The sequence below is a fragment of the Branchiostoma belcheri genome, unplaced genomic scaffold (genome assembly GCF_001625305.1).
Source record: "Branchiostoma belcheri isolate BF01 breed outbred unplaced genomic scaffold, Haploidv18h27 scaffold301, whole genome shotgun sequence".
In the NCBI taxonomy this organism is placed as follows: domain Eukaryota; kingdom Metazoa; phylum Chordata; class Leptocardii; order Amphioxiformes; family Branchiostomatidae; genus Branchiostoma; species Branchiostoma belcheri.
The window spans coordinates 71,536-91,219 of NW_017803912.1; the positions used below are offsets into that span (position 1 = coordinate 71,536).

The 19,684-nt window shown below is 41.5% G+C and overlaps 1 protein-coding gene across 1 annotated transcript; it reads right to left on the bottom strand.

Moving 5' to 3' along the window:
* Positions 1 to 11,478: 11,478 nt before the first annotated feature.
* LOC109474328 lies at positions 11,479 to 13,275 on the bottom strand. Its single transcript, XM_019774616.1, has 3 exons — positions 13,126 to 13,275; positions 12,727 to 12,803; positions 11,479 to 11,722 (listed from the first exon to the last, which is right to left on the bottom strand). Exons 1-3 carry the CDS (start codon positions 13,273 to 13,275, stop codon positions 11,479 to 11,481), a joined length of 471 nt encoding a protein of 156 aa, XP_019630175.1.
* Between the last annotated feature and the right edge of the window lie 6,409 nt (positions 13,276 to 19,684).

The following is a 19,684-nucleotide window of genomic DNA, read 5'->3' on the forward strand; positions in this document are numbered from 1 at the left end:
CACATTTTGGGTTGAGGTAGAGGTCAGCATGTAGACACCCCCCCTCGCAGGCACACATATACACATATTATAATTAATGATTATTAAATGTCACCATATGGCATTTTGCAACAGGTGTTGGTGTGGGGATGGCCCATTTTACGAACGGATTCGTGACTAAGCACAAATATCACACACACACACACACACACACACACACACACACACACACACACACACACACACACACACACACACACACACACACACACACACACACACACACGTACACACACGTACACACACACGTACACACACGTACACACACACACACAAACACAAACACACACATACACACACAGTGAAGTTTAAAAAAAAACACGTCTTGTGGCTAGTAGTAGTAGTAGACAGAAATAGACCCAACTCGAGGTCAAGTATCATAATTGCAAATGCATAATTTCCCAAATCATCGTCTGATCTTCATTTGATTCATTTGTTGACTAGATTCTATACCCTGTTCAACTTGCTCATGACGAAACAACCCGACTTCGTGCACATGCCTATAACAAAGGATAGTTTGTCTAAAAAAAAAAAAACCAACCACCACTGGCTGATCCAACAAAACATGCCCCTTCTCAAAGACCTAACATGGTTCATTACTTTTTGTGCGTCACTGTTTCCCAACTTACGGAAGCTGTAAGTTCTATATCAAGCTCTCTGACAGGTTCTTTTGACCGGACGCATAGTTACTCTGTTACTGAACATCTAATCCAAACTTCAGACAAAGAAAATAGTGTTTGCTTTTCCTTTCTGGTCAGAGTACTTTTGTGAAGGGTGTCGTTAAGAAACTACCGATTCAAGTAGAATGCGTCATTATGTACGTGTAAGGCCACACTGATTTAATTTTATGGATGACATTCGCGCGCGCATTGATTTTCGTCTGTTCTCAAAAAAAAAAAAAAAAAGATCACGTTCTCCGAGGCTCTGGCTTGGCTCTAGGCCTGGACACTTAGCGACAATACGGAGCCGGCGGTAACTCGGGCACCCAGGCTGCCGAAGCTCCACGACTCAAGATCTCAGTACATACGTACAGTGCTATATCATAAATTCCGCAAAAAACAAGCATGTGTAGGCTTGTCGTATACGTCGCTATGTACTGCCGCAAATTCACAATACAAGCTTTGTATTCCTGTGGTTTAGTAGCATTTCTATTTTTGGCCGGAATTTTTTTTATTCGCCCGCGCGCACTAGTTTGGGGGTCTTCAGCGGATGTCATCCATAAAATTAAGTCGGTGTGGCCTAAATGAGGTCATGGGAAAGTTAAGTCAAGAGCACAGGGTGTATTTTGCACTCTTGCGTATAAAAAATATCGTTGATTTTTATTTATAGGAATGAGCTTTCAAAAACACGCCGTTACACTGAAAGCGTTATGACGTCAGAGATATGACATGTCGGTGTAATATTTTGGAGGTCACCTTGGTGATGACTGGCAGAAATGTTAAATAAAAGTTATGGATCCTCTTATGAAGTTACAGTTTTTCATGAATGTTTTTTTCTAAATCACGCAATGGGTTTATAAATAGTTTTATTTTAGGTGGGAATGATTACTAGTGATATGCGTCCGGCGGCCGGATACACGTACACAAGAAAAGAAAGAAAGATCTCCCGTGCTCTTATGCAGAGCGGGTGGTGCCCATATCCATTTCTGTAGCCCTTGGGCGACACACAGTTGTGCAAGGCACTACAGCAGGGGCCTAGTCCGCTGGTAGTGCTGTGTGTTTGACCTTCCCAGATCCTTTCTCTTATGTGCTGAGTGCTAAGCAGAGAAAGAAGTGTGTACCATTTTAAAAGTCTTTGGTATGACCCGGCCGGGGTTTGAACTCACGACCTCCCGGTTACAAAGCGAGTACTCTACCAATTGAGCTATTGCACCGGTGACACAGTCACACACACGTACATACACCTGCGCAAATGTATTGAGTTTCAAGAACACTTCTTGACAGACGATTATGTATTTAGTAGAGGCACTTGTTGCATGGGAATAACGTATTGCTATTTACCAGGTAAATAAAAGACATAGAGTCCTTTATATTTGTTGAAAAGGCTGTCAAAGTTAGGGACTGTACGATATTTACCGGGGGGGGGGGAGGAAGCTAGCGAAAAAAGCCCCCCAAAAAGGAAAAAAAAGCCCCTGTCACACATTCACGACCTTCGAATTTTCCATGTTTGGCTGAGCTCTCTGACCAGATTTAGGTCACGCCTACCTTTCCATAGGAATCGAAACGAATTTGTGTTAAATTGGAGTCAAATTCAGTCAAAAAACACTGTCCGAACACTGCTGACTTACTCTCGGATGGTTAGCTGTTTCAAAATGTTTAAAGATGGAAGGTTCGGCCATGGTTGGCAGGTGTTCGGGAGTAGGTCGGGGCGTGGTTCGCAGTCAAATGTGACGTATCGAAAGGTAGTCGTGGCCTAAATCTAGTCAGACTGCAGCAGAAACTTCAGCCAACCTTGGTTGGCTGGTGTTTGGGGGAAAGTTTCAATGTATGCCAGGGACTTAAGCTACGTATACATTTATTTGGCAACCTATACTTTACCTTACATTTAACGTAGGTCGTATAGAAACTAAAGCCTCGGTCACAACCCGCCGTACGTGCTTTTTGTCCGTACGTTTTTGGGAGGCTACGTCTGCTACGTTTTTTTCTGAAAACGTGGGGAAGGAGTGGCGTCGACGCACGTCACTCGCACGACTGTGCAAGGTGTAAGAGTGTGGTCTGCACGACACGTCTGGCCGTGAGCGGTTGCGTGCATCGTACGTTGCGCAAGTGGTAAGTGAGTTGTACGTCGTGCTTACAACGTACGATCTCTGTGCGATTGCAACTTTACCGTAAGGAGGCCGTACTCTTACGTGCTTCTTCCGTACGGCACGTACGGAGCACGCGCGTCGCTCGTAATCGCACGCACGGGTGGTGAATCCGTTGACCGCACGTAGAAAAAGTTTTACATGCACCTAACGTTCTACGGCGTGTCTGCGTGCTCCCAAATCCGTAGGATTCCGTACGGAGGTGGTACTCACCACGCACGGATGCCCCGCGTTTGCCCACGTTTTTGCACGTAGACAGCACGCAGAAGCACGTACGGCGGGTTGTGACCGAGGCTTTAAGGACGCCATGTAATGTCTCCAGACTTGGATTGTGACGAAATGTTACAGACTCATAAAATAAAGTAGATTACTTTTCTTCCGGGTGTGGCACGATACAATACGAGACAATGAAAATACTTGACGATGTTTTGATGTGAAATCATATTTGCTTGTCTCAAGGTTATGAATGTGATCTTTTTAATTTAATTTCTTCTAAGTATGATTCATAAACAAGAAAATACGTCTCGGAAAGGGCAAAGTTGCACATTGATAAAAAGAGGGTATTGTATCTTTCAATAATAATACATAATACAGGAGCAACTAACTGTATGGAGTCAGTCGACACAGGCTTTGCTGGTCTGGGGTTTTGTGATGGTTTAATGTCATTTCTTCCTAGTATGATTGTATAATATAGACTTTGGATTTATTAAAGATCCTCGATGCAGTTTTGAGGGCTTGAAAACAAGACTTTTCAAAGTCAATATTCTAGTAACTAGACAAAGTTGAATCAACACTATCCCAGTTTATTTCTATATTCAAGGAGAAAAAATACCGAAAATTGCGACAGAAAAAGTTGCTGTTAGATTTTGGGATACCACCCAGAAAATAAAGGACTCGGGATTGTTTCGCGGTGCTGTTTTAAATGCCCACAGTATGAAATACTGATGCAAATGTGCTAATGTGGGGCATTATGTGTAATATCATATATATTGCCTTATTCAGAATATATTAAGTTTTCCCGTCCTGGTCGGCTGGTGTTCGGGGGAAGGTTCTGAATGTGTGACAGAGGCTTCAGTCAACCTTGGTCGGTTGGTGTTCGGGGGAAGGTTCTGAACGTGTAACAGGGGCTATAGCCAATCTTTGCTGGTTAGTGGTCGAGGGAAGGTTCTGAATGTGTAACAGTGTTTTAAATTAATCGCGATCCTAACGGACTGCCCCACTATCCAGAAGGGGGTACTAAAAATTAGCCACTGGTAAATCTTGTCTTTTAAGATCTCAAAACGGCTAAAATAGTTTGATGCCGCAATATATATATATATATATATATATATATATATATATATATATATATATATATATATATATATATATATATATATATATCAGTCATGTATCTTAGAGGTTACTAATGGATTCTACTTAGTGTACTGTGTAACACAAAAAATTAAAGATCTTTTGATACGATGGGCACCGTACTTCTGTAAACCATGCAGTTGTACAGAACTGGGACAACTTGCAGAGCTTACATAAATGGGGATGAAACGCTCAACATAATCCTTCTAAAAACATCAAGGCTTTAGAAGATCCCACACGGTCCCCCGGTACAAGACCCAATTCACGACGTACGGATCTTCAATAGCTGACGTGGAGACAATTTTGGCAAAAACAAGATAAATATTTATGGGGAAAAAAGGGTGGACCTCATCAACTTTAAACAAACCTCGGCCACTAAGAGAGTCATAGAAAGGTCAAAGCTAAGCATGTAGAATTACTGGTGTAACTCTGTTTGTAGGTTTTGGACATGGAATCGTGGCTTTCTTGTGGAGAGTGTGTATTAGGTTCTTGATGAAATACAATTAGTCTTTGTAGTTCCTCTGTAAGAGGATATAAACAACGTTTGGTTTTCCAGAACAGTAAGTAGTAACTTGTTATACAAGGTCATGGGCCACATGTAGTTAACACAAAAGAAGGAAGAAAGAAAGAAAGAGAGAGAGAGAGAGAGAGAAAGAGAGAAAGAAAGAAAGAAAGAAAGAAAGAAAGAAAGAAAGAGGGAGAGACAAAGAGAAAGAAAGAAAGAAAGAAAGAAAGAAAAAAGAGAAAGAGACAGAAAGAAAGAAAGAAAAGAGAAAGAAAGAAAGAAAGAAAGAAAGAAAGGAAGGAAGAAAGAAAGAAAGAAAGAAAGAAGAAAGAAAAGAAAGAAAAGAAGAAAGAAAAAAAGACAAAACAACGAGAGAACGAAACAGAGAAGAATAGACTCGGTTGGGTTAAGGCAGCCTATGACATACTATGAGTAGTATTTCATACATATGCCTGTAACTTTTGATAGCTTGGTCGCACCACAACTAAACTTCACACAGTTCTAGTAGTACTTGAAACACATTGAATAAAGGTTATTTTGTTTTCACTACTTCTGGATTTTTGGGTTAAAAATCAACATTTTGGTTTAAAAAAAGTTGTTTACTTCATGGCTTTACGCGCAAGCGGTAACAACACCTTTCATCATGATATTTTACAAGTAGAAAGCCAACCCCCTATTTATTATTTTTGTCCGAGGCTATTTTGTTTTAAATGACAGTTACATTGTTTTTTTGGGCCAAAAACGGCAGAAACAGCTATTTTTCTGTCATTTTTCGTTAAAAAATCGCCACAGTTAAAAAATATCGACATATATGCAAAATAGCCTCGGACAATTTTGATAAAAAAGTGATAATACGTAAACATGGATTACTCTAAAGATCAATTATGCTGTTTTCAGCTGCGCGTAAAGCCGTTTAAGTCATACTCCGTGAATAAAATGCGTAACAACGCGGGTTTACAGGGGAAACATACAAATGACCGCCGGTAACCCCGAATTCGAACACGCGTTCTATTCGAATGACGTCATATCGAACATGGTGGAACATGATTCGGGTTCGAAACATGTTTGTGGCAATCGTGCAGACACACGCCCGAACTCGAACATGAGTATCAGCCTAGGCCGCCTTAACCCAACCGAGGAAGGAATAAAGAATGAAATCAAGAAAGAAATGAGGAAAGAGGGAAGAAATATAGATGGAAAGATGGAAGTTGAAAAGCTCAATTATTTTGGTTTAGCCACGATTTTTTTTGGTACTTTTTCATCACTTTAAAAAACATTCAACATTCAAATCCCCCTTAGGCCACATCAAGTAATTTTTATGGATGACATCAGCGCGCGCATTAATTTTCGCCTAATTTTGAAAAAAAAAAGAAATTTTGTTGCCTTCTGACGTCATGACAGTGGTCACCATGCCGAAAATGGGCAAACACGGCGGTCAATTTCTAGGGTAAAGTTTCCAATTCTACGGAGGGGTATCAGGTTACCGGGGTTCCACGCGCGGCTTCCGTGGAGCCAGTCTCAACGGTAAACATTTTGTTAAGCAATAATTAGCTGTTTCACGGGGACTGCCTTGTCCAAATGTGATAAAATCCGCACTGCACATAGCTCAAATGTTATTGTTTTTATTACAATGCTTAAATGTGTGTGAAATCACTCTCAACGCGTCGAATGCTTATTCTAGAACAATCGACGTCAATATCCAAACAACTGATTTAAACCGACCCCAAATCTCCCAGAAAATTCCACATTTTCGCATTTTAGAGAACAGTATAACAACATTAAGATTTGAGTCGGACAGTTTTCTTTATTTCAAAGTTAAAGTGTTGCTAAGGTCGAAAAATTCGCCAAAAAATGCACCTTTTCAACTTCCAAGACGGATAATTCCAGAACGCCGCCATCTTTAAAAAATCCGTCCGACACAGATCGAGATTTTTGTCTTGCCAACAATTTGAAATGTTTCTGAGGTAAATTGAATTTGTTTTTGTTGCAGTTTAAATATCATGTTTACACGCATGTCAGGTCGTGTGAGTAAGTGTAGGGGGTAACCTATATCCCCGTAAACAACAATTACGATCGTCAAGGTCACACACGATGGCGGCAGTAGCTTCGTTACATGTTACATATCCACTATAAAACTGGGCATAGATATACTGTCCCGAAATCGGTTTATATCTGTGAAAAGGTAGATTTTTCACTGTTAGGCGGTACCCATGAAAAACGGGCTTGAAGCGGCGGGTTTTACTGTACATGACCGCGGGTGATCCCGGATCGAACGAACGTTCGGTTCGATTGACGTCAAATCGAACATGATTCGATTCGAATGACGTCATATCGAACATGATTCGGTTCGATTAAAAGGTTGGAATATTTGGGCCCAAATTTGACCATCGTGAAAGATGTCTGTTGCCATGCCAGAAGGTGGATGGGAGATAATTATGAACAGAGGAGACAAGAAAAGGCTCTGATTTAATGTTTTGTTTCTTACTTTGATGCAGTGATGCTGGCTGTGTATATGTGATGTTCCCACTGAATCTAAACCATCTGTACAATGATTGAGTCAAAATTTTAAATTGTAGGAACCTTTTTTTTTCGGCCCGCCTTGTTTTTTTTCGCCCGCTCGTATTAGATTTGGAGTCTGCGGAGGATGTCATCCATAAAATTTACTTGCTGTGGCCTTAATAGTAGTTATCACTCCACAGAAGGAGCTTACGAACTTCTTTTGCCCCCATATTCAAATCTTCAAACCGGCCGGGTAGCCTTCCTTGGTCTACTAGTATGTCATCGCAGGTAGTGTTCTATGTACCGTGACTAAAACTATCATTGAACATTAACCAAACCCTCGGTTCAACAATACCACATCGATGTACACCTGGACATTAAAGTAGTTTACGTGTTTCATATGACAGTAACTTTAACACGCCCAATAAAGTATGGGATAATCAAACGCATGGTTTACGAACCGTAACATTTCGTCTGTAAGGTCTTTTCCAATGAAATTCTGTCTACGTCTCTTCTCAGTTCATACCCTATGTGCTTTGACGATACGGCTTTTTTGTATTCATCATTGTAAAGTTCAGAATATATATTACCGAGGGAAATTATACGTTTTGCTTCACTTGTGATGACCCAGTTAAATGTTTATGGAAGTTATCAACTGTATTTGTTAACGCGGTGTATATAGAAAGGGCGTAATTTTGTGAGTTGAAATGTGACACAATTAGAAAAGGTCTTAGAGGGAAATTAAAATTTCCATTCTTCCTCTTCTTCTCAATAACTCAATCGGTAGAGTGTTCGCTTTGTAACCGGGAGGTCGTGGGTTCAAACCCCGGCTGGGTCATACCAAAGACTTTAAGATGGTACACACTTCTCTCTCTGCTTAGCACTTCTTAGCAGTTCTTAGCAGTTTCTTAGCACTCAGCACATATGAGGAAGAGTGTGGGAAGGTCAAACACACAGCACTACCAGCGGACTAGCCCCCTGCTGTAGTGCATTGCACAAATGTGTGTCGCCCAAGGGCTACAGAAATGGATATGGGCACCACCCCTATGCTCTGCAATAGAGTGGTAGAGTGGAACGGTCACTGCTAAACTCTCCCACTCCAGCATTCCGCACGTGCCCTTCCTCTGGGGGTCCGGACTTCCATGTCACCTTGCTTGTCTGTTATGTTGTTGTTATCCGCTAGGTGGCACTTCAGCACCGCCGTGTGAAACCGTTTGCCCCACGGTTCCAGCTGCAGGTGATCCCAGACGAGCTGTTTGTGTCCGTGTTTTGTGGTGAAACTGAGAACTACTAGGCTAAGTGGTTGACTCTGTATCAGTATAGCCGGTATAACCACCTTTCGGCGTAACACACCAGCTTCTGTATCTGTAAAGCCGGTATACCCGCCTTTCGGCGTAACACACCAGCTTCTGTATCTGTATAGCCGGTATAGCCACCTTTTGGCGTAACACACCAGCTTCTGTATCTGTATAGCCGGTATAACCGCCTTTCGGCGTAACACACCAGCTTCTGTATCTGTATAGCCGGTATAGCCACCTTTTGGCGTAACACACCAGCTTCTGTATCTGTATAGCCGGTATAACCGCCTTTCGGCGTAACACACCAGCTTCGCAGGCACGCGGCACGGCGGCAGCTGGCTACATTACACCGATCGACTTGTTGTTACACCTAACTCTTGAACACCTAACTCTAGACATTGTTTAAAACTATCTATTGACAATGCTCCTACTGTACTTGGTGACAGTGAATTCCACCCTGCGGTAGTTCTAGGAAAGAATGAATTCTTTAACACCCCAATCCTTGGTTGATAACTCTGGTACTTGAAGGCATGGCTATTTCTTGTTCTCTTCTGGGCAGCTATTAGGTACTTAGTAGTTGATACGTCCACCAGTTTATTAGTCATTTTGTACATCATAGTCTGGACATTTTTCGTCTGTCTTCCAGAGACACCCACTGTAGGTTACTTTTCATTTCCGTGACATGTACCCTAGCACCTCTTAGCTTCATAGCTCAGTACTGTAACTAAAGAAGAAAAAGGTATTGTTTTTTGGGTTTGTTTCTCTGCCTGTCCGTGTTTCTGCAATTTTTATGGATGACATTAGCGCGCGCATTAATTTTCGCCTGATTTTGAAAAAAGAAAACAAGTGATTTTTTGGCCCTCTGACAGTTGCCAACATGCCGACAATGGGCATAGATGCCGGAACGTGGATGACAGATAAATTTGGAGAGAGGAGACAAGACAAAGATCTAATTTATTGTTTTGACTTTTACTTTGATAGTCTTACATTTCATTCCTTCCATATGTGATGTTCCCACTGAACTAAAATCATTTGCATACTGATTGAAAACTTTCATTTTTTAGTGACACAATATAGGCATCATTTCTTGTTAAGCAAGGTTTTTGATGTCAAATTTTGAAAAAAAAATGTAGGAATATTGGGGTTTTGGCCCGCCTTTTTTATCGCCCTATCGCGCGCTAGTTTGGAGTCTGCGGAGGATGTCATCCCTAAAATTTACTTGCTGTGGCCATTGTTATACACTCTTCGCACTACTTCACTAAGGTAACCCACACTGTCAAGAAACAATGACTGACAACGTCTGTCATCATGCATGTTCTTTTAATGCCAGAAATCTTGTTTACATGCTACCGCAAATGCTGATCTATAGGTTCCTTGGAGTTTTACAAGACGACAGGCTACAAAAGACCTCTGTGTAGGTAGAATCTGAATCTGAAGAAGTTGTGAAGAGTAGATGAAAAGGAGCAACATTACAAACAGGTCAAAGTCTTGCCCTATAAAGACATGAAAGTTTTTGCATGGTTGAAGGAGGAACCTTGTTATCTTTGTTACAGGCTATGAGCAGGATATCAGAAAAGATGGTATGATGTTTCTTTCTATCTTTTCAGGAATCGTACCCATTGTATTTTAAATTTTGTAGCAGGCTTAACGACCCTTAACGACGGTGTGGGGTCGCGTGGCCTAACGGTAGCGTGCTCAACTCGGAACCAAGAGGTCCCGGGTTCGAGTCCAGATATGCCACCAATCTTGTACCCTTGGGAAAGACACTTAACACGATTTTCCTCACTTCGCTCAGGTGAAAATGAGTATTGTACTGTATTGTCTCTTGTGTTGGTGGTGGCATTAATATAAGTTGAAAAAACTTGAGTGTGTCCCCACACTCAAGTTTTTTTTGGAATACAAAAACGTTTTTTTTGGAATACAAAAAAAACGACCCTTCGGGATAACAGACCAACTTGATTATCAGATCAAAAATGTACATTTGGCCTCCTGTGTCCTTGTAATGTACCTATTAGTAAATGACCTGATAGTTGGTATGGGGGTGCCTTAGACATATCCCTTCAGTAACCAATTCAAATTTTGGCATATGCCCTTTCGTGAAGATGAATTTAGTGATGTTCATTGTTATATTGAACTCTGATATCCACTCTAAAGTATTGCCATGATTAGATAAGGCAAAAATAGCTAAAATCTATGCGGTGTTCTGGAGTTATGACTGGAAGGCCCTGACGGTGATCGGCGCACGCAGGGCGCAGCGGGACCATCGCCATTCCGGGGTCCTGGTGGAAAAGGGAAGAAATATATGCTTAAATGTAAGTGACCTGTTCCACAATAAGAATATGTTAGCCATCGTGTATTCCTGTTTTTTTTTCTGTTACTAAACGATTGATTGATCGATTGTTCGATTGGTCAATGGATGGATGGATGGATGGATGGATGGATGGATGGATGGATTGATAGATGGATAAGTGGATGGATAGATGGATGGATCGATGGATGGATGGATGAATGAATGAAATGATAGCTGGATGAATGGATGGATGGATAGATTAGTGGATAGACGTAAGAATAAATGAATGGATGGATGAATGAATGAATGGATGGATGATTGGATGGACGGATGGATGGATCAATTTGACTCGAAGAGAGAAGGTTCTTACTCGGCTGACATGCCCTTTCACAAGCTTGGTTAATATGAAGGGTCTACTGTCTCACCAAGGAACTTTCTAACTGCTGGAGAAGTCTACTGCAGATGTTTCTTTAACCTGGTATCCAGTCTATCGTGGTTGGAGCAGGTTGTCTTTGGTCTAGCAGACCGCCCGGTAGGAGTGTTACGCCTGTAGGGTGTTTGCTAATAAGAGTTTGGTACGCCGGGGAGACTAGCTGAGTCGGACGGGGAAGAGCTCCTGCAGCCCCGAGGAAAACCCGCCCCAAACACGATAGACTGGGCACCAGGTTATGTTTCTTCTTACCTCCCGGGACTACTCCTCCGAGTCGTACTCCTCAGGGTCGATATACCCGTTACCGTTGGTGTCCAGAGAGGTGAACCAATCATCGGGCAGATTGCCGATGTCCACCGTCCCCAACTTCTTCAGCATCTCCAGAGCCTCCTCCTTGGACAGCCTCATGTCTTGGTCGGCGTCGTGATCTTCAAATCCGCCCTCGGGCATGGCGTTCTCTCCTTGGGGCGACTCAAGACGGGCTTCCGCAGGTCCTGCCGCTGACCTTGAGAACATGATACATAATATTACTAGAGAAGGGACATTTGCAAAGCAAATGCATAATATTTACATTTGCAAAGCATAATGTTTACCTTCGCATATGGTCTGTTCTGTTAATTCTTACTCAAACACATTCATATATATCGTCAGACAGGAGTCTAAATCTCCTGCTATAAGATTGCAATATTCTGTAACCCAACACCAAGTACCATGGTGACAGACGTCAACAAATCAGGTCATTGGCCAGGTCACAGGTTAGTGTTTGGAGAAGAAGAAGAGCAAGAAAAACTGCGCAAAAACAATGTGTTTTCCTTCGGTAATCATAATGAAAATTAAACTGTTCACCAACTCAAGAAAAATTACTCAACAGGATTTTTTTCGACCGAATCCTTAGCTCTTCATCAGCTTTCGGAGTGCTGTGGACACGTGCCTTTGAACCACGTGTGACGTCAGCACTGGGTCAAAGTTCGTCGGAAGTCGGTACCGCCCCCGTCTCGGTTGAGCGAGGGTTGAGTTAGAGGACAGTTTAATTTTCATTACTAGTATGTATTTTACCGACTCAGATTAACGTTCATGCTAACATGATACATAGACATGTAAGAAATAATTCGAAACAGAAGGTCTAGGTGAGTCCTACAAAGCAATGCAGAACATAGTTGTTAATGCCTTCGAAGAGCTCCGTTTGGAATCTTATGGCAATTTACAGGTTACAAGTGTTTTAAAAAAATGATTTTGGAAAATGGCAATGTAAAAATCATAAATGGGTATCAAGATAACAGTTCACCTCAGAAGATGAGTCTTCTAGAAATGCCGACGTCACATTTCCCAACCGGGGCCCGGCCGGGCGGTTTCGATTAACGAAAAATCAATTTTTGTCAAGGATGTACGCAAATAGATTTTTTTGTATTCTATACCATATACCATATCTTTCGCTCCATAAAACTGCCCGGCAGGGCCCCGGTTTGGAAATGTGACTTCAGTAAAATTAGATTTATTATATCAATTTACCTCTTGCTTCGTCTGCAGCCACCTCGGCAGTTACATCCGAAAATGTTGCAGGGTCCGTATCCACAGTAGGGCGTTGGCTTAGTTTAGGGTTGAGATGGATTAGTTTTCACATGTTCTCTTATATCAAAAAACAACATTTTCTACTTATGAATACTACCACTCTACCAATGGAGAAAACTAGCATGAACGCTCGTCACCATGTTGGTTAGCAGCGAAACGCAGCAATTAATGAAGTTCAAAGTAGCAGTCAAAATTCTGATTTAACGTTGACCAAAAATCCAACGAAATCCATGAAAAATAGGGATTTTGCGCAGGCGTAGTAAGTACTGCCGAAGTGCTATTTCATGGGATGTTTGTTCTACAAGAACAGCAACAACAACAACAAATAAATATATTTACGCCGGTGCCGTCGCCACATCTGCACCACCTTCCCTTCCACCACCCCCTGCATCTTTCCGCACGGCAGCAGGCCGACTCTGTCTGGTCCACCATCGCCAGTACCAGCAAAAGGGAAGTCACACCCAGGAGCATCGTCAGCTTGTAGCCCATGGTTACCTAAAAAACTAACAAGACTGGCAATGAAAACATACATTGCCATGGCGACAGTGGTTGCTGTTAGGATTATTGTTTGCATGGTACTGCCATCATTTCATGATTTTGCCGAAGACTTGGTACAGTCCTCCCCTGAGTGTATAGTGAACGAGCCCCGGGGTCACAGAAAATAGGGCCATTCGGGGAAGAGAGGTCTTCCCAAGGGTTTCCAGGAATGTGGGTATAGATGTGGGTCAGAGACATGCCTGTGGACATTCCATTCCTGTGGACAAAATGTTTAGGCTCCTCCCTGAGACGTCGCCAAAAAGGTGACAGAGATTGAAGAGGTGATAGTCACCTGTTATGTCAATCCTTTCACAAATGTGGTAAATCGTCATAAGGCCAAAGCAATTATTTTTTATGGATGACATCAGCGCGCGCATTAATTTTCGCCTGATTTTGAAAAAAAAAAGAAATTTTGTTGCCTTCTGACAGTGGTCAACATGCCGAAAATGGGCATAGATGTCTGTTGCCATACAGGAAGGTGGATGGCAGATAAACATGAAGAGAGGAGACAAGAAAAGGCTCTGATTTAATGTTTTGTTTCTTACTTTGATGCAGTGATATGTGATGCTGGCTGTGTATGTGTGATGTTCCCACTGAATCAAAACCATTTGTACAATAATTGAGTCAAAATTTTAAAATGTCGGAACCTTGTTTTTTTGGCGCGCCTTGTTTTTTTTCGCCCGCTCGCATTAGATTTGGAGTCTGTGGAGGATGTTATCCATAAAATTTACTTGCTGTGGCCTAAAAAAAAATAAATAAAAGCGGTATTATGTAAGATTTTTGCGCCCAAACCGTAAATATAAATGATTGAAAGTTTCTCATCTAGATTGTCATTTTTAATAACTTTCAACATATTAGCGTCGCTATTTCGCTTTTCCGGCGACTCAGCGCAGCGCGAGAATAAGTTGCGCCAGGCCCGCTGTATTTTTAGGAGGCTCCAAAAAGAATGTAAACACAAAACATGACCACGGTGGGCGCAAGCGCTTTAAATAGAAGCTGGCAGTTTTCCAAAACGTGGCACAACGACGTTGATCAGTTTCAGTTTCAGATCTTTTACTCTTTAGGCTTATAGCGCAAGAAAATGTGTAAAACAACGATGTTTAAAATAGTGAAAATCTTACATAATATCGCTTTAACCCACATAACAATACATTGTCAGCTTGTGGCCCATGGTTACAAAATAACTACAACCTATATGAAATATTATCATAATACATCGTCAGTTTGTATCCTATGGTTACCTACAAAAAATAATTACAACTTACATGAAATATTATCATAGCACGTCGTCAGCTTGTAGCCCATGGTTACTTCAAAAAATGACTACAACCTACACGGAATGTTATGATAATGCATCGCCATCTTGTAACCCATAGTCACCTACAAAAAAAAAACTTCACAAGAGGAAATATATAGGACTATTGACAAAAAATCGGGAATACTTTAAACGTGCTATGTAGTTTCCAGGTGTATCTTTTCGCTTACAATGCAAAAGAGACGTCACGATAACAATCTTGAAACTAAAACTTTTCAAGAATGCAAGGGCAAACGTCATTCATAGTGTAAAGTGGTGTGGCTCTAAATTTGTAAATAGCAAGAGCGTAGAAGAAGCTTGCAACGGCAAGATTGATAAATTTTACAGTAGTTTTCGTTCTGTTCACGTGACAAAACTCTTCTCCCAGCGCTGCACCAGTACATCGCAGCGTACGTAATTTCATTTCATTTCATTTTTATTTATTTATACAGGTTAGCATATCGCCATGTTGGCGCTTTTCAAAGCTCCCTGTGTCATACATAACATAATAAAAGGTAACTTAAGTACAATCAAAAGGTAGTTGTGATAAAAGAAACAAAAACAGACTAAAAAAAGTAGAGAAAACATACTAAATAAATATGACAAATGATATAAATGATAATGAAACTGAATTTGCATAATATTTATCAATGTCTAAAAGCAAAATTAAACAAATAAATCATATTAACTGTTGAGTAAAGAAAATATAGTCTTGAAGACACAGAGAGTTCTTGCATTTCTGACATGAGGAGGAAGTGAGTTCCAGAGGACTGCACCGGAAAAAGAAAGCGATCTCGGAAAAAGAAAGCGATCTCAAAGACGTAATTGTCTTAAGTTATTTGATGAAAGCTACAACCTCAGGCTAGATGCTAATGAGGGTTCGTGTGGCGTAAATGGTATCATGTTCGGCTCAGGACCAAAAGGTTGTCGTTTCGAATCCTACCAAGTCACCGATCTTTTGCCCTTGCGAAAGGCACTTTACACGGTCAACTTTCCGCACTTCACTCAGGTGTAAATGAGTACCTAGCTTCGGTTAGGGACGTCCCTCGGGCGTTTAATGGAGGTCCTGTGTTTGGGGAGAGCCACCCAACCCACCACACGTATCGAAAAGAATAGGGGACCTTCCCGGTGTGAGTGGCTTAAACCTTACAGTCTGGTCTTGCGCCACTTGTACGTACATGTACAAAACTAGTGTGTTACACCTAAAGGCGGTTATGCGAAACAAACAAACAAACAAAAAACAAATCTTCGCGAGCTGTACGGAAATTCTTCCGCACGAATAAAGCTAGTTGCAACATGAAACAATGTATAGAAAGAGTAGAGACAGACAGTACAAGGTAACAATGAACAAGTGACTATTCCAAGAACTGGTACGGAATACAATCTTTCTTGGGTTTGAGTTTTTTCTTTGGATTCGGTGGCAGTTAAAGTTTCCAATTTTTTCTGCAATGTCAATGAGTGGGTTTACTAAGGTTAACAGGGATGTGTTTTTCATTTTGTCAGTAACATTTTAGAAATTATGATGAAGTTGGTGGCTTGTTTGAAAAGCTCTTTTTGTTGAAGGGGCAGTTGAAGACAAAATATATTTCGTCTTCCATCGCTTCTGACATATGCAAGTGTATGATTCCTTGTACAACTGTAATTGTATGTATTTCTTTCCTTGGCTAACCCTTGACAATAGCTACAAGTATGGGGTGGGGTCGTGTGGCGTAGCGGCAGCGTTCTCGACTCGGAACCAGAGGCCCAGGGTTCGAGTCCTGACATGCCACCGATCTTGTGCCCTTGGGAAAGGCACTTTACACGACTTTCCTCACTTCGCTCAGGTGTAAATGAGTATTGTACTGTCCCTGTGTTGGTGGCGGCATTAATATTAGTTGAAAAAAAAAACTTGAGTGTGCCGTCACCACGTCTTGTGATTACATGTTTCGGAATATAAAAATAAAGCTACAAGTACGCTAGTTGGATAGCTCTGGCTCTGGCTCTTGAACAAATAAAGGAAGAAAGAAAGAAAAAGAAAGAAAGAAAGAAAGAAAGAAAGATTGTGTAGTAATAGTGAAAAGTTTGAAAAGTTTATTGCAAATTCGTGCCCGGAGGCTAATTGCAAATTACAAAACATAAAAGAACAATAAAATAGAGTATAAAATAACTAAAGTCTACATGATAAAGGTAGCTGTCTAGAACTATAACTTTGTCTAAAACTATGTCTGAAGGGTAAAAGTACTCACCTCAATTAACAACAATGCGACGAAGAAATGGAGAAGAACCTGCGAAGAACAAACAGACCAAGACCTGCCAACTAGTCGAGTTGATCTTTGCACAATGGATGCAGCACAGGACAAAACCCGCTATATGTAATACAAATGGAGAAACATAATATGTAGTCTATCACGAGGTATTACCATGATGAGGAAGGAAGTACGAGTGTTTGTGGGATTTTTGATAAGAAATACTTGCTGACTGTCGTTTCCCTTTTTTCCTGCTAATATTGCAGACGAGTGCAACATTAGACTTATCAGTGATTTTGGGGCTTCCTTTTAAAGGCATCCAATGTAATTTTAGGGTGGCAAAACTTGAAACACTCTGAATACGGCAATCTGTATGATATTGATACATACTGTTACCCTCCAAGCAGAGGTTGTGGGGGAATGATTGTGAACTTTTTATCTATGGCCTCTTTTTGTCGGCCCGTCGGTGGCCGGCGACCTTCTCTGGCTAATGGATACTGCCTGGCCAATTTGACACTGTCTTTTTGCCACCGAGAGGGATCTGCTTGGAGATTAACATACTGTCCCACATTAGCACATATGTATCATTGTTTCATAAATTGGACATTTTTTAAATGTCCAAAACTGCAGAAACAAGCCCCAAGATTAGTCCTTTATAATTATTTTCTGGGTGGTACCCTAAAAATCAGCTTCCAATATAATGGTGCTTCCAATAACCATTTTTCTGCATTTTCGTTTCATGAATGTCAATATACATTGGGATAGTGAACTTGTTTCAACTCAGTAGGTAGATAAAGACTGGAATTTTGACTTTGAAAAATCTGGTTTCCAAGCCTTGAAAACTGCATTGGATGCCTTTAAACCCCTGTCACACCTTCATGAGTTTGACCTCCGGAACCGGCGCTAGCTGAACTCTCGCCAACCATGGTTAGAAGTCAGCTGGCATTTGGGGAATCCGGCTACGGTTCGGCTACGTTCCAGCCGAATGTTTCAAAATGTTTAAAACATTCACTGTTTTTCTAGAGTGTTGGCCTGTTTGGCTGGTGTACAGGAGTGGGTCAGCAGTGTTCGGGGGGTCGAATTTGGCTAGGAATGTGCCCAACCTACAGAAGAATCACTCCTGATTCTCTGTTACAGTGCAAAATGCTTCCAGAACGTGTGCCGATCCCCTCGAATTACAGAGAAACACTAGCCGACCACCAACTGAACAATACCCGACCACCAGCCGACCGTCCTCAGGGCATTTTTTTTTCCAAAATAAGTTTTGGTTGCAACATACAACGATTTTATCAGGTGTGTTAACTAGAGATTATATGTGAATACCAATACACTTTCCAACCTTATTGGTTTTCTTTCTGTCTGAATTTTAGCAGACAATGTACTCTGTGTTGTCCCTCTGTTGTTCCATGGTTGTTCCACCGGTACATTGATTTAGTTATGTTTTTTTTTTAGATACCTGCAATGTTTTGTTAAATATATGAACGAGTACATATGACTAGATTAACACTGGAAGAAGTGAACACTTGTGGACCGGTGACCCAGCAAGGTGTATACTGAGCGGGATTCGTGATGTCACTGTGCGGGGAATCCCACTGGTCACCACCGCCCTCTGACCCTGGTAAGTCCCGTAAACACTACAGCCGCCAGGAAGAAAGGGCTTCGGACCCAGGGCCTTTGCTTGGACGTCTCGGTCTTTGTGACAAACCTCTTCCACGACCGTGCATCGTACACACGGGAAAGAAAAGGTAAAACCAACACACGGTTCCGGTTGCCGGCGTCTACTATGTGTACGTAGTCAAAACATGTATAACGACGTTCCGCTTTGTCACATATACGGCTCGTACGATATTGATCATTGTACACTCGCAAACTTTGTTCGGATTATCAAATATGTACATTTGTACTTCAAAATTCACGGATCTCGTTACGGCAAAAGCTGTCTTATAGCTGGTTATTGTCGGTGGTTGGTTCTGTCACAATCGCTGATTGAAAATTTTGCGGAACCGAAACCGTGCGACCGCACCGGAAGCGAAACCAAAAGTTGAGCCGTGTGTTTTCTTAGCCTCCGTAGCAGGCTTCTAGAACTGGGGGTTTGGTGGTCTTCGGTTGTATTCTGATAAGCCCAGTTCTAAAAAAAACGGGGGTAATTCAACCAGGCCGGCTATGTTGTCTATATGCAATCAGAAAACAGCACATAAAAGATCCCAAAGACCCTGAAGACCCCCCAAACCCCCCAGTTTTAGGCATGCTATGGGGGCTACGTTTTCCCCTTGTACAGAATTTCAACTGTAAAACTGTATGATGAAAGACGTGACTAAACAGTCACAAACGTTATTATTTCAATGCGTCAATTTTACACCCTCTATATCTGCTTTAAAACCCAGAATAGTAGTGATATAAAGCCATTCTTTTATCATACAATGCATGGATAATAATTGAAGAGCGCCTGCATGCCTTATTTTCGTAAGGCTTAATCTGGGATTTTTAAGCCGTCGTAATCCTTAGGCTGTCACCAAAAATCAACGTAATTCGTAATCAGTACGTAGACATTAGCTGTAACACGTAATAGGTAGTTTTCATTCAACGTAAAGCGTGAAACGCAATCCACAAAATACTCCATGATTTAACGTAATTTGTAATCACCTCCCCTCCCCCATGCAGACCCTCATCAAACAACGGAAAGTCCCACAAGGTAATCTAATTATAGACCGGTGACACCAGTCTGAAAACAATCGGGCCCCAGAAAACGTCTGTCATTCATAAAATACAAAGTTCAAAAGAGCAAAGTTTGCCATGATGTAATGAAATGACGCACTGGCTTAATTTCCAAGCAGATGTTTGG

Excerpts from the sequence above, each read along its gene's own strand:
- LOC109474328 (XM_019774616.1), bottom strand. The coding sequence starts at position 13,275 with ATGGGCTACAAGCTGACGATGCTCCTGGGTGTGACTTCCCTTTTGCTG. Across the intron at positions 12,804-13,125 it reads GATGTGGCGACGGCACCGGC|CCAACGCCCTACTGTGGATA; the intron begins GTAAATATATTT and ends CCCTAAACTAAG. Across the intron at positions 11,723-12,726 it reads GGCTGCAGACGAAGCAAGAG|GTCAGCGGCAGGACCTGCGG; the intron begins GTAAATTGATAT and ends CATGTTCTCAAG.